Genomic DNA, 12,022 nt, shown 5'->3' on the forward strand with positions numbered 1-12,022 from the left:
GGGCCGGCCCGCGCGCGCTCCTAGCATGGACAGCGAGGTGCAGCGGGACGGCCGCATCCTGGACCTCATCGACGACGCGTGGCGGGAGGACAGGCTGCCCTACGAGGACGTGGCCATCCCGCTGGTAGGCGAGGCGAGGCCCTAGCCCCCAGCGCGGCTTTATTTGTGCACCGGGCGTATTACCGGGGTGCACCCTCCGGGCTCGCCTCTGTATTCGTATTAATTAGTGTCAGTAATTAAGAACGCCTCCCTCTAGGGAGCTCATTACGTAYTGAGCGCATTGCACCTTTTCTGCTGTTTTCAGAACGAGCTTCCCGAACCCGAGCAAGACAACGGCGGCACGACCGAGTCGGTGAAAGAGCAAGAAATGAAGTGGACGGACCTGGCTCTGCAGTACCTGCATGAAAACGTCCCCCCGCCGGGAAACTAGCTCCCCGAGCCGCGGGGAGACCCGGGAGCTGCTGCTCGGCCCCCAGCGCTGTCCTAAGCAGGAGACGAGGCTGCCGAAACAGCCTTGTGCTCAGTTAACTGTTCCACTCGCAGCCATGGAAGACAGTGTAAATTGCATCTATAATCAATGTGAAATARCTACGGATACCTAAAGCCTCGAAGCTGGTGTCAGCATGTTTCTGTTTACKTAACACACAATTATTTCGTATCTTCTGTTAACTTGTTTTTAAGTTGGTGCTGATTCTGATCTTCGTTGGTTTTCTACATGCAATCAAAGAAATGATTTTTACTGTCGGGAGTTGTTTGTTCCTTGCAAAGCGCACGCYGGGAGCGCCGATGGCTGCGAAGGCCCGTGACCCCAGAAGGATCCCTGTTATTTGGGGGGCTCATTTTAGGAGTTCATTGAGGGGGAACAGAAAAATGGTTTGTTACCATCTTTAATTAGTGGTGAGGGATGTTGTATGGCTGGTTAATAGGAGGAAAGGAGGGGAGATGGAATGGAACGGAGGGGAGTGTGGTGCGAGCTGCCTCGGGATGTGAGGTGCTGGAGGATGGCATGTCCGCAGCGATGTCCTCAGYGTGCCCGCCAGCCTGCAGGCTGCAATGAGACACTCTAATCTGCACTAAGTAGGAGGTCCTTCAAGCCAGTGTATTTGTCCTAATTCAGACAGGTCCCTAGTTCCCTACTTCTTGCATGGGAAGCTGTGAAACTGCTGCCTCCTCCTAGAGACAGCACTCCCAGGAGAGGACAAAGTGGGTTGTTAAAAGGCAGGGAATGAGACAAGTGGCAGGAATATGCAAGGCAGGTGATGAGATGTGCAGCTTCTTACCCCTGGGTTGCTTTTGGCCCACGACACCTATTTTATTAGTTTGCCTGATACCAACCACAGCAGCGACTCAGCTCATGGAGCTAAAGGTGCCTTTCCCACAGCCTTGTCCAGCAGGGAGGGTGTTGCCTTGCACCCCACTGCCTAAAAAACACACAGCTTCTGCCCAGTCCAAGAGGCACAAAGCTGTTAGGAGCATGGAAGGGAGGAAGCACRTGGGGCCAAGCTATGGCTGTTGTTACCTCTTTTTATGCAGAGAAGGCAAGGGCCTCTGTGTTCCTTCTCCCAATTTCTCTCTGCTTCTCAAGTGTCTTTTGCAATCAGCAAATTCGTCTTGCATGGTTCAGTGTTGTTGGACTGATTCCTTCACACCACTGGCATGACTTGCTAAAAAAATATTTTGACAGAGTTTAGGATTAGTAGTAGAGAAATTGAGAAAGGGTTTGGAAGAAAAACAAGATTTGAAATAGTTTTGCTTTGCCAGTGCATCAGGAAAAGAAAATTTAAAAAGAAAAATTTCCTTGAACTTACAGCTCCCAGACTCCATAGGAGTTTTTCTCCCATAGGTGTCGTAGGACTCCTGGGGTTTCCTTTCTCAAGTGCTTATCCTCTTGAATCTGATCAAACCCCAACTTCAGCCTGTGTGAGTACATGGTGGAATCGCAGTTCAGCGCCTGGCCTGCAAGCCGGGGATGGCCGAGCTGCACGAGGAGGACACAGGCAGAGCCGCGCTGGGTGCCCCCCGCTGCCGGCGGCACGGGCAGCGTGAGCATCGGGCAAGCGGCACCCGCTTCTCCCAACTCAAAGCAGCTACAAATCGGGATTAACCCAAGAACTAGCAACATCAGGAAGCTTAATGTGCCCAGCGCAGGACGAAGCAGCAGTTATGCAGGTGCAAACCCTAACGGGAGCTCCTCAGCTGACCTGCACCAGCAGAAATGGGAGGTGCCACCTATGTTCAATAAGATGGTTCTGATCCTCCCCACATTCCTCTTTGCTGGCACAGGTTAGAAGAATTTGCAATTAAAACATTAAGCAAAGCAGCCACAACCAGTTATAAAACACGTGGAGCAGCTTCTGTCCAGCAGCTCTCTCTACTCTGTCTCCTTTCTCCCCTTCCATGCCATTCGGATTTTCCCAGTTTTGTCCTTAACTCTTCCAGCTCCGATTCTGATGCCMTTTTATGCCTTTCCATTCGTCATCCTTGATCTCCCACACCACAGGGAAAACACCACTTCTTGCTCGGACTGTATCCATGTGGTTCCAGCAGGGATGCCAGATACATGAACATCACCCTGGTGGCAGTTGCTGGCCAGCCGAAAGGGACACACGAAAGGGACACAGAATTGACACTTGCACCTTCACTTGGTCATAACACAACGTGGTCGCACCTGCTTTCCACCTGAGATCACGGATTTGAAAACACGGACACTGTTGGGCCCCAKGCCTTAGGAGAGAGCCCGAGGGTAGGAGAGTCCAGGGGACAGGGAAATGAGGGGGAACATCCTCATTGCTCCCACCTGGGGAGCTGAGAACCCAAGTGCTGGCCCTGCCCAGATGGGTATCAGGTGAGCGGTACCACCTACGTTCTCTGCTGCCTTTGGCATTCTTTGCCAAAGACAGACCTGCAATAATTTCCTTAATTTCGACACATCTATTCAAAGTGCTGTTTACAGTATGTTACCAAACCACTTGTGTCTTTGGTTAGTCACTGCCCAGGGCAAACCATATTTCAAATGAGGAATCCTGTTAGGAGAGATGGTGCCTCACCTCTTTTTTAAGCAGTCGCTTTGGGTGTATAACGCGAGACTGGCCTCAAGTCCTTGCCTGGTGACTTCCTCCTTTCACCACACCTACTGTTGCAGAAAAATAATATAGCAACTCRTTCCTGAGACACCTACTCATCCTAAAGAAACAGTGGCAGCCCTAAAACCTTTTGCCGGCAGAAGTTCCATGTGGAAGGCCGTATGCTGAGGCTGTGCATCATGCTCATCTACCTTTCAGGGGGGGTGAAAACAGGTAGGAAACCAATCATTTGCTTTGAATATTTTTGTCAAATAAAACATGTTTTCTGGGYTTTGCTGAAACATTAACATACCCTCTGCAGTCATTGTAAAGGTTCTGTGAAGGGTTTTTCGCTATTACTGTTTATCTTGGCAAAGCAAACTATACTGCTTGTATGAGTGCAATCCAATTACAAAACTACAAGTCCTTTTTATTCTCTTTTCCTCACTTTGCAAACATTCCTCTTGCATAAATACTATACAATTACCCTGAAAATGTGGTTTGAAATACTCAGAGAAGAACCATTTCTTGTCAGCAGTGTCTTCTACGACCAACATGAAGGACTTCAGAGCGAGTTTTGCAAAGGATAAATCGGCATTCATAAACACATAACTTCATTTGATATCCTCCCAGCCCCATCGAGAATAATTCTGTATAGTAATAAACAAATGTACTGCCTTCTGTTAGCGGACACATGGGAGCAAGTTGCTCTGTTAGTCATGTTACAGTTCTGCTTTGTAGGGAAAACACACAGGATGGAAAACAAAACAGAAAACACGCAGTATTCTTAGAAGTACTGACTAGCATTTCATTTTTGCGTAGTTTGATGGTTATGCAGTAGGAACTGCAGGAAAAGGAAATGATAGAAGAGGATTGTGTGAAAAGGCACCAAAAAACCCGGTGAGATAATAAAGAGTGTACAAGAGGTGGGAAGAGAGGGCTAAGATATTAGAGCACCTTTTACAGGAAATTAGCATTTGCCATCCTATGTTATACATAAGGAAAACGAGCAGAGGGAGACGCATAAATTGCCTGGGGCTGTCCAGCAAGCTGGTGGCCAAGGCAGGGCTGGGAGGAAATTAAGGGGACACTGCTTGGCTCCCCCCTCACCTACTTGTTTGCTGGTAGAGCTGATCACAGCATCCTGCCTCATCGGAGCTCCTGGCAGGGCTGGAAAGACCCTGCCAGCCTTTGGGGGAGCGTTYGCCGTTGCTGCCAGGGCGAGGAGCAGGGCCAGCAGAAGCAGCTGTCCGCATGTGCCAGTTTTCCTACCGTGTGCTGGAGGAGCCTGGGATCTGCACCAACCTGCCAGGAGAGAGGCTGGCAGGTTCCCCCACAATTAGCAGTGACCTCATTTTGTTAATCAAAATAAATGTAAAACACTTGGTACAGATTCCACAAGGCTTTTTAAACCCTTCCTGTGGTAGATATGAGCAAATGCCAACCAGGTCCTCAAAATCTCTGCTTTATGTGAAGGTTTTGGCTGCTCTGGTGACTACCTATTCCCCTGCAAGTCTCCCTGCACAGTGCAGGAGCTATAGGAACAAATGAAGCAATGAGTGCAATCTCACACCGCGTAGGAGTAATTCTTGCCTGGCATTTCTGCCTGCATTTCTACAGCTTCGGTGGTGGTAAAGATGATTAACAATGCTCTACAATAACACTATGCAATAACTAAACCAATGTCTAGTTATTAATCAAAAACAAATATAACTGTATTTTTTTAATGTTACACTAGTACTAGAGGAGTGTCACTGAGAGCGCTGTGTAACACAGAATCCCAGAATGGTTGAGGTTGGAAGGGACCTCTAGAGATCATCTAGTCCAACCCCCTGCTCCAGCAGGGACACCCAGAGCACAGGGTGACATCCGGGTGATTTTGGAAGACCTTCAGAACAGGAGACTCCACAGTCCGCCTGGGCAGCTTCTTCCAGGGCTCTGGTACCCTCACAGTGAAGAAGTTCCTCCTCACGTGGAGATGGAACTGCCTGTGTTTCAACTTACACCAATTGTCCCTTGTCCTGTCACTGGCCACCACCAAGAAGAGTTTGGCCCCCTCCTCCCTATGTTCTCCCCTCAGGTACTTACACATATCRAGCAGATCCCCTCTCAGCCTTCTCTTCTCCAGGATAAACAGGCCCAGCTCGCTTAGTCTCTCCTCATATGAGAGACGTTCCAGTCCCTTAATCATCTTTGTTGCCCTCCACTGGATCCTCTCTAGAAGCTCCATGTCCCTCTTATACTGGGGAGCCCAGAACTGCACACAATATTCCAGGTGTGGCCTCACCAGAGCTGAGTAGAGGGGCAGGATCTCATCCCTTGACCTGCTGGCAATGTCCTCTTGATGCAGCCAGGAGCCCATTGGCCTTCTTGGCCACAACGGCAATTCTGACTCATGGTTAACTTTTTGTCTACCAGGACTCCCAGGTCCCTCTCCGCGGAGCTGCTTTCCAGCAGGTCTAATCTGTACTGATGCCTGGGGTTATTCCTGCCCAGGTGCAGGACCCTGCACTTGTCCTTGTTGAACCTCATGAGGTTCCTCTCTGCCCAACTCTCCAGCCTGCCCAGGTCCCTCTCAATGGCAGCACAGCCTCTGGAGTGTCAGCTGCTCTACTCAGTTTGGTATTGTCCATGATACATCCACCATGTATGTTGATGTATGTCAGCAGAAATGATCACCTCTTTCTGCTGGTTACTTCCAGATGTGCAGATGAGCAGCCTAATAGGAGAATCGTGTCTCTCCGGAGTGTCTGCGCACCCAGCCTGCGGGCAGAGCTGGCAGAGCAGGGGACAGGCACTCAGTCACGGGTACTCCTGTGATCACGTTGTCCTTGGGAGCTCTGCTCAAAGCACTACRGGAGCAGAGCCCACTGATCCGAAGGGCGCTGGTTTCAAGGAGGGCCTGGCTGAGATTGCAGTTTGCACTGCTCTCACCTCACTTTTCAGCTTTTACCATAGGCTTACACAGGAAGGGCTCCGTGGATTTCAAATACTAAAATGTATTCCTGAATTTATAACACCAATTTAAAATATCCAGTTGGATTTAATTGCAACTTCCTATCCATACTTATTTATGTGGGTTTATAAATCCACATTTATTTAGGAGTTCCTGGGGCTTTTGCAAAGTAATGAGGAGCACTGTGACAATGGAGCAGATTATTTCACGTGTGGGATACGTAGCATTTATATCACTTCCATGCTCCCGATTTCCATAGGAGAAGTTCCTTGTACAATTGTGACTGAGGTACCATTTAGGATACAGCCACACACAACTTACACTCGTAGGTTTTCTAAACCTATCCCACCTACTGTACTGCATCAAAGGCCTGGGAGATCCCTAGGAATCCAGCYGGAAAAATTTTTGCCGCCCAAGTTCAAACAAGGGAGGTGAGGAGAAGGACTGGGAGGCTRCAAAACCTGGAAGGGCCCTCAGAAGCGACGCCTGTCAGGAGACACGCTGTGATTCACAGCCATTGCCCTGTTGGAGATTACTGGACTCGGAAGGCTCTGCTGGTGGCCTGCAGCCCTTTCTGGGAGGGAGGGGTGCTATGTGTTAATAATGTACAGGTTAACACTGAGGCACGCCGGCAGGGCACATGTGTTGCAAGGCAGTTGTGGAAAATGGAGAACAAAGCCCAAGGGCCAGAGCCTAGTCCCTTCCATGTGGAACTGCCACAGGAAACGCTAACGATGCCGGGTTGAGTCAAGGGAGCAGCCACGTGGTCGCCCTTTGACAGCAGGTGCTGGTTTGCACTGAAGGGCCTCAGGGCAACGTGGCAAAACTCCCTAATTTTCAGGGTAACCCTAAACATGACACGAGGTGCCCTGGCGCTGGTGCCAGCCTGGACGCTCTGTGCTCATTGCAGGCGCTGAGGAGCCATGTCCTGCATTCACCAGCCTCAGCCTGGGCAACGCTCTCATAGGGACTGAGCTGCACGTGAAGCTCATGCTCTACACCAGGCAGAACCCGCACTGTGCCGAGCTGCTCAACTCCACAGCCTCCAAGTACCTAGATGTAACCAAGAAAACCACCTTCATTATCCACGGATTCCGCCTCACGGGCTCTCCCCCGCTCTGGATCCCTGACTTGGTCCATCTGCTGCTGTCCGCAGAAGACATGAACATCGTCCTTGTGGACTGGAACCGGGGGGCAACCACGCTCATATACAGCAACGCTTCCAGAAATTGCAAGAGAGTCGCTGAGATTCTGAAGAGACTTATTGATGAAATGTTGGTAAGTTAGAGACATATAATATTATATAAAGCGCAATATGCAAAGGCCACAAGGAACTGTTTAAAGACAGGTGACGGCTGCTGATTTTCCACCTCTATGCAGTGGCTTTCCTGCTACAAGACAAACACACACAGAATTTACAGCCTTTTGTTTTCCCATGATCATCTGGATACAAAACCAGGATCTAAATATATTTATGGTTACTTGACTTCCACTTATTTAATATATTTGGCTATAAAGTTGACTTGAGTTTGCACTAAACATTTTTTTTAAGTTCTATTTATTTCATCTTGCCATTTTTCTCCCTTCATCAATGACCCTGGGTGTTCTTAAACCTCAGATCGCGGGAGCCTCACTTGACTCCTTCCACCTGCTAGGGGTGAGTCTGGGGGCGCACATCGCTGGCTTCGTGGGCCAGATGTACAAGGGCAAACTGGGCAGGATCACCGGTAAGTCCTCCCTTCCGCCGGGGCCACCGCCGCCCGGCGCTAAGCCGCGCCACACACCCGGTTCCGTGTTGCAGGCCTCGACCCGGCGGGTCCTTTGTACAGAGGCAAGGTGCCAAGCGAGAGGCTGGACCCCACGGACGCGCAGTTTGTCGATGTCATTCACTCGGACACCGACGGTGAGTGGCATTTTGCCTCCTTGCCCAGAGCCGCACGGGGARCACGGGGTAGCTGCCCTGGGGGCTCCCTTGCTCACTCCGCGGCCAGGACTCCCACCAGTGCCACCACCGTTTGCATCGCAGACACGCTGCCCTGCAGCCATTCAGCCCGGCACCTCCACGTGGCCATCGCGTCCAGAGTCCACAACCCCCGTGCTGTGGAAACAAGCCGAAGCCTCCAGGAATATATGGGCAAAAGGCATTACACGGGCACTCAAGAGCTAAATAACTGTTGTTTTATTCCACTTGGTTTCTTATGCTTCTCTTTTTCCTGTGTTTTATGGTTTAATAAACCCTTCCCTCCATATTTTCTTTCGTCAGGACTAGGTTACAGAGACACCCTAGGCCACGTAGACTTCTACCCCAACGGCGGCACTGACCAGCCGGGCTGTCCRCAGACGATATTTTCTGGTAATTAATTCAGCTCTGAATTGCAAAAACACTGACAAAATATTTCCGGTCAGGAGAAGGCCACAGAAGTACCATGACTGCTAGAAAATATATGAAAACAGTTTTCTGGGAAGGCACCAAAGCAATCCCTTCCCAGCAGCAACGCGGCACCCTGACACAAGAGGCACGGAGGTGATGAATATAAATAGGAACCTGTCCATAAATGCACAGGGAAAGGGGCTTCGCTTATTTTGCTGACCTTGGGACGTGGTTTATGTCTTTCTAAAGAGCTTTTTTACAGCAGAAATGGCAACGTTTTGTGCCAAAGATATGCAGTATCCCACAGTCATGCCTGGGCTTGGAGACAAGACAACATCTGAGGTGCAGTAGGATCTATAGCAGGAGCGTGGGGAGCTGCAGGAACAGCAGGACCAAAGACACTTTAAAAAATAGACTAGAGGAAGRGTAGACAATGGTAGGGCTGAGTGCACTAAAGGAAGAGCCTGGTGCCAATTTACAGTTCCACCACAGCCYGGCACTTCCCATTTTCACCTGCTCAGTGGCTGCCCATCGGTGCGTCCTTGTTGGTCAGTAAATTAACGTGTTTTCTTGAAGCATGAGGGTTGCTAATGAAGTATTTCTTCTCTCTCCGCGACTAAGGATTGCAGTATTTCAAATGTGACCACCAGAGGTCTGTCTTCCTGTTCATATCATCCCTGACGAAGAGCTGCAATATCACTGCGTACCCGTGCGACTCGTACAGGAATTACCGCAAGGGCRAATGCACCAGCTGCAAAACTTACTGGCCTTTGCCATGCCCCGTCCTCGGTAAGGAAGATGCCAAGTGTGAATCCAGGCAACGGGAATAYTCGTGTCTCAGGTAGCTGCCCACTCTGATTTTCAAGGTACAAGCCTCTCTGCAGGCAAAAGAGGTTTGAGATGTCCCCCTGCTCTTTGTATGGTCACATCCATGATAAYCCAGAGAGAAATCCACACACAAAGGATCTAGAGCTAGAGGAGCCACAGAAGGCGTCTTTGGGCAGAAGCCACAGGACCAGTGAACTGGGGTGAATTAGCTGCAGATTTTGAGGGATAAGAGCATGTTCCTGGTAAAATACATTTTTTTCTAAGAAGTTTTCAGCACTAGCCACTCCACCATGAGAGGAATGGCAGAGAGGTGAGTCTCAGAAAAGCAAAATGTGGCATCCCAGGCTGGGGGGACAGCACAGCTCCAGACCCTTCTGTCAGAAAATTTGATACCTGGCACTTCTAGAAATGAGCTTTTAAAGCTCAGCGGACTATTTTCATTCCGGACAACAAAAGCCTTCTTTACCAGAGCTAGGAGAGGTGAAGAAAGATGGACCTTAAAATCAGTGATGAACACTAACCAGATATATTTATACACAGAGTTGGCTTTAGTTACACAAGTAAAATTAAAATGGAGCAAGTCTACGGCACACGGGAGTATTTTTGCAGTACTACCTCGCGGCTGAAAAGCAATCCAGCATTCCTAAACACCTGCTTTACATTTTCACTCATTTAATTGCTTCTATGCCTGCACAACAAGCTCCTGCTTCCTGTCTGTGCTGTCACCTCCAGGTTATTATGCCAGTAGGTGGAAGAGCCATTTCACACAACCGAGTCCCCCGGGAACGAGCCTGTTTTTCGATACGTCGGACAAAGAGCCATTCTGCAGTGAGTACTGTTTGTAAAGTGGTTTTTGTGTCCTGCCTCGTTCAGCAACAGCAGAGGCGAGATGGGTAGCTGCTATTGGTGTCATTCCCAGGCTATAGTTCAGAAATAGGTGGCTACTGTCTGCCCATCTGCACTCCTGCTGTTGGAGATGGGCCAGGAGAGGAGCATCTTCCTTACCGTGCTGTCGCCCTCCCCTCGCAGTTTATCTCTACTTCTTGGATATTGTTACGTGGAACAAAGACACCAGGAGAGGCACCTTCAGTGTTCTGTTGGCTGATGAAACGGGGAGGAAAGCAGAATCCAAAGTCATTCCGTAAGTCTTACTGAGCCCATGAACTACAAACGGCAGCAAAGCCCAGCCCTGCGAGCCGTGACAGTACCTGGGTTTCCAGGCCAGCCGTGTTTGGGGTCTGTTGGGTCTAGTCCACGTGGTGCCCAAGCAGAATTGCAGTGAAGATCCTGCTTAGGGACCATGAGGCACCGGAGTGCTGCGCCTCACGAATACCTGGATCCTCCTTCCTCAGCAGTTTCTAATTCTCCAGGGAATTTGTGTCACCTTTTGTGTTTTATCCTTAGAGCAACTGCAGCTTTTCAGCGGTACAACCAGATCTCTCTGCTAATTGGATTTGACCAGGATCTCGAAAACATACAGAGAATTTCTGTGATGTTTTCCACCGGCTCCGTCATTGGCCCCAAGTTCAAGCTCCGGATCCTCCAAATGAGGCTACGATCAATTACCAATCCCAAAAGGTAAGCAGAGCACAGCAAGTCAAACTAGACAGAAGTGAGTGAGTGTTTGCAGGTCCTGGCCTAGCTGAGTCCAGAAGAATTACATTTATTTCGCACTTAACAATTCCTGCACACCTTGGGTATATCCTGCCTTTTGCACGTGCACACAAACCTCACAGTCAAACACTTATTTGAAAGCAAAATTTGCTTTCAGAAGTTGTAAAATGTGGTCTGGCCCTTTAGCCTTTGGTCAAGAAAGTAAGTTCTGACCTTAGATAAATAATAAGTTTCTTCACAGTGCATTGAGGGCTTGCCCTAACCTTGCTCCTCCTGGCACTCCTGCTTCCCAAGCATAGAGTGGAATGGAAACACACTGGAAGAACCTTCATCCCAAAGGCATTTCACACCATCTCAGGAGCCCACCATGTGCCCTGCAAACCACCCTTACTCCATAGAAACCTCCTGTGCGCTGGAAAGCTTCACTATGAAAAAAAAAAAAGGCAAATCTTTCATGCTGGGCTCTGTTTTTCGCTGCAGAGCTCAGCTGTGCAGGTATGACCTGGTGCTGCTGGAGAACACCCGGACAACCTTCCAGCCCATCCCCTGCGAGGCTGAGCGCTGACGCCCGGCCGGGCTCTCCCGCCACGGCGGGATCACGGCACTCACCTTCGTGCTTCTGTGCAGCTTCCACACAGACCGAACACCGGGAATGAGGAGAGCTTGGATGTTTTTCTGGAATTCCTTCCCCGTGGAGCTGGGAGGCAGATGGGCTGCAGGGCTAGCCACGCAGGGCTGGGAACTCGCGTGGCACTGCTGGGAAGTGTCAGGCGGAAATAAAACCTCCCGTTCCCAGGGGACTCGGTGTAAGGAGCAACAGGCACAAGGCACTAAGGGCTTAACGGTGTTTGAGGGGGGAAGGCATCGCGCCTGTGGGGACATGGGTCACCGTGAGCGGTGTCCTCACTAACGGGCGCTTACACACGGTGCCGCTGCTCCCAACAGGCACAGGCGGCGTCCCCGCCACCACGGCACCATCTCAGCCTTAACGGCCGCGCCCCGCCCCTAACGGCATCGCCCCGCCCCTAACAGTCACAACCACGCCCCTAACGGCCGCGCCCCGCCCCTAATGGCCGCCAACCACGCCCCTAACGGGCTCGCCCCGCCCCTAACAGCCACAGCCACGCCCCTAACGGCCGCGCCCGCCCCTAATGGCCGCCAACCACGCCCCTAACGGGCTCGCCCCGCCCC

The 12,022-nt window shown here is 50.5% G+C and overlaps 3 protein-coding genes across 3 annotated transcripts in view; all 3 read left to right on the top strand.

Moving 5' to 3' along the window:
• Positions 1-6: 6 nt before the first annotated feature.
• ANAPC13 (anaphase promoting complex subunit 13) lies at positions 7-700 on the top strand. The gene is made up of 2 exons (XM_026038716.1): positions 7-124; positions 305-700. The coding sequence occupies exons 1-2, from the start codon at positions 26-28 to the stop codon at positions 428-430; spliced, it is 225 nt and encodes a 74-aa protein (XP_025894501.1). The 5' UTR covers positions 7-25; the 3' UTR covers positions 431-700.
• A 2,544-nt stretch (positions 701-3,244) lies between these two features.
• On the top strand, positions 3,245-11,396 carry LIPH (lipase H). Its single transcript, XM_026038737.1, has 10 exons — positions 3,245-3,296; positions 6,929-7,296; positions 7,637-7,745; positions 7,820-7,921; positions 8,282-8,371; positions 9,011-9,178; positions 9,950-10,045; positions 10,247-10,358; positions 10,622-10,795; positions 11,312-11,396. Exons 1-10 carry the CDS (start codon positions 3,245-3,247, stop codon positions 11,394-11,396), a joined length of 1,356 nt encoding a protein of 451 aa, XP_025894522.1.
• A 586-nt stretch (positions 11,397-11,982) lies between these two features.
• TMEM41A (transmembrane protein 41A) overlaps positions 11,983-12,022 on the top strand; it is a 1,854-nt gene continuing 1,814 nt past the window's right edge. The window contains exon 1 of the mRNA XM_026038738.1: positions 11,983-12,008. Coding sequence (XP_025894523.1) covers positions 11,983-12,008 — 26 coding nt within the window. The remainder of the gene's footprint in view (positions 12,009-12,022) is intronic.

Source organism: Nothoprocta perdicaria, unplaced genomic scaffold (genome assembly GCF_003342845.1).
Source record: "Nothoprocta perdicaria isolate Ctin4 unplaced genomic scaffold, notPer1 scaffold_217, whole genome shotgun sequence".
NCBI classification, from domain to species: domain Eukaryota; kingdom Metazoa; phylum Chordata; class Aves; order Tinamiformes; family Tinamidae; genus Nothoprocta; species Nothoprocta perdicaria.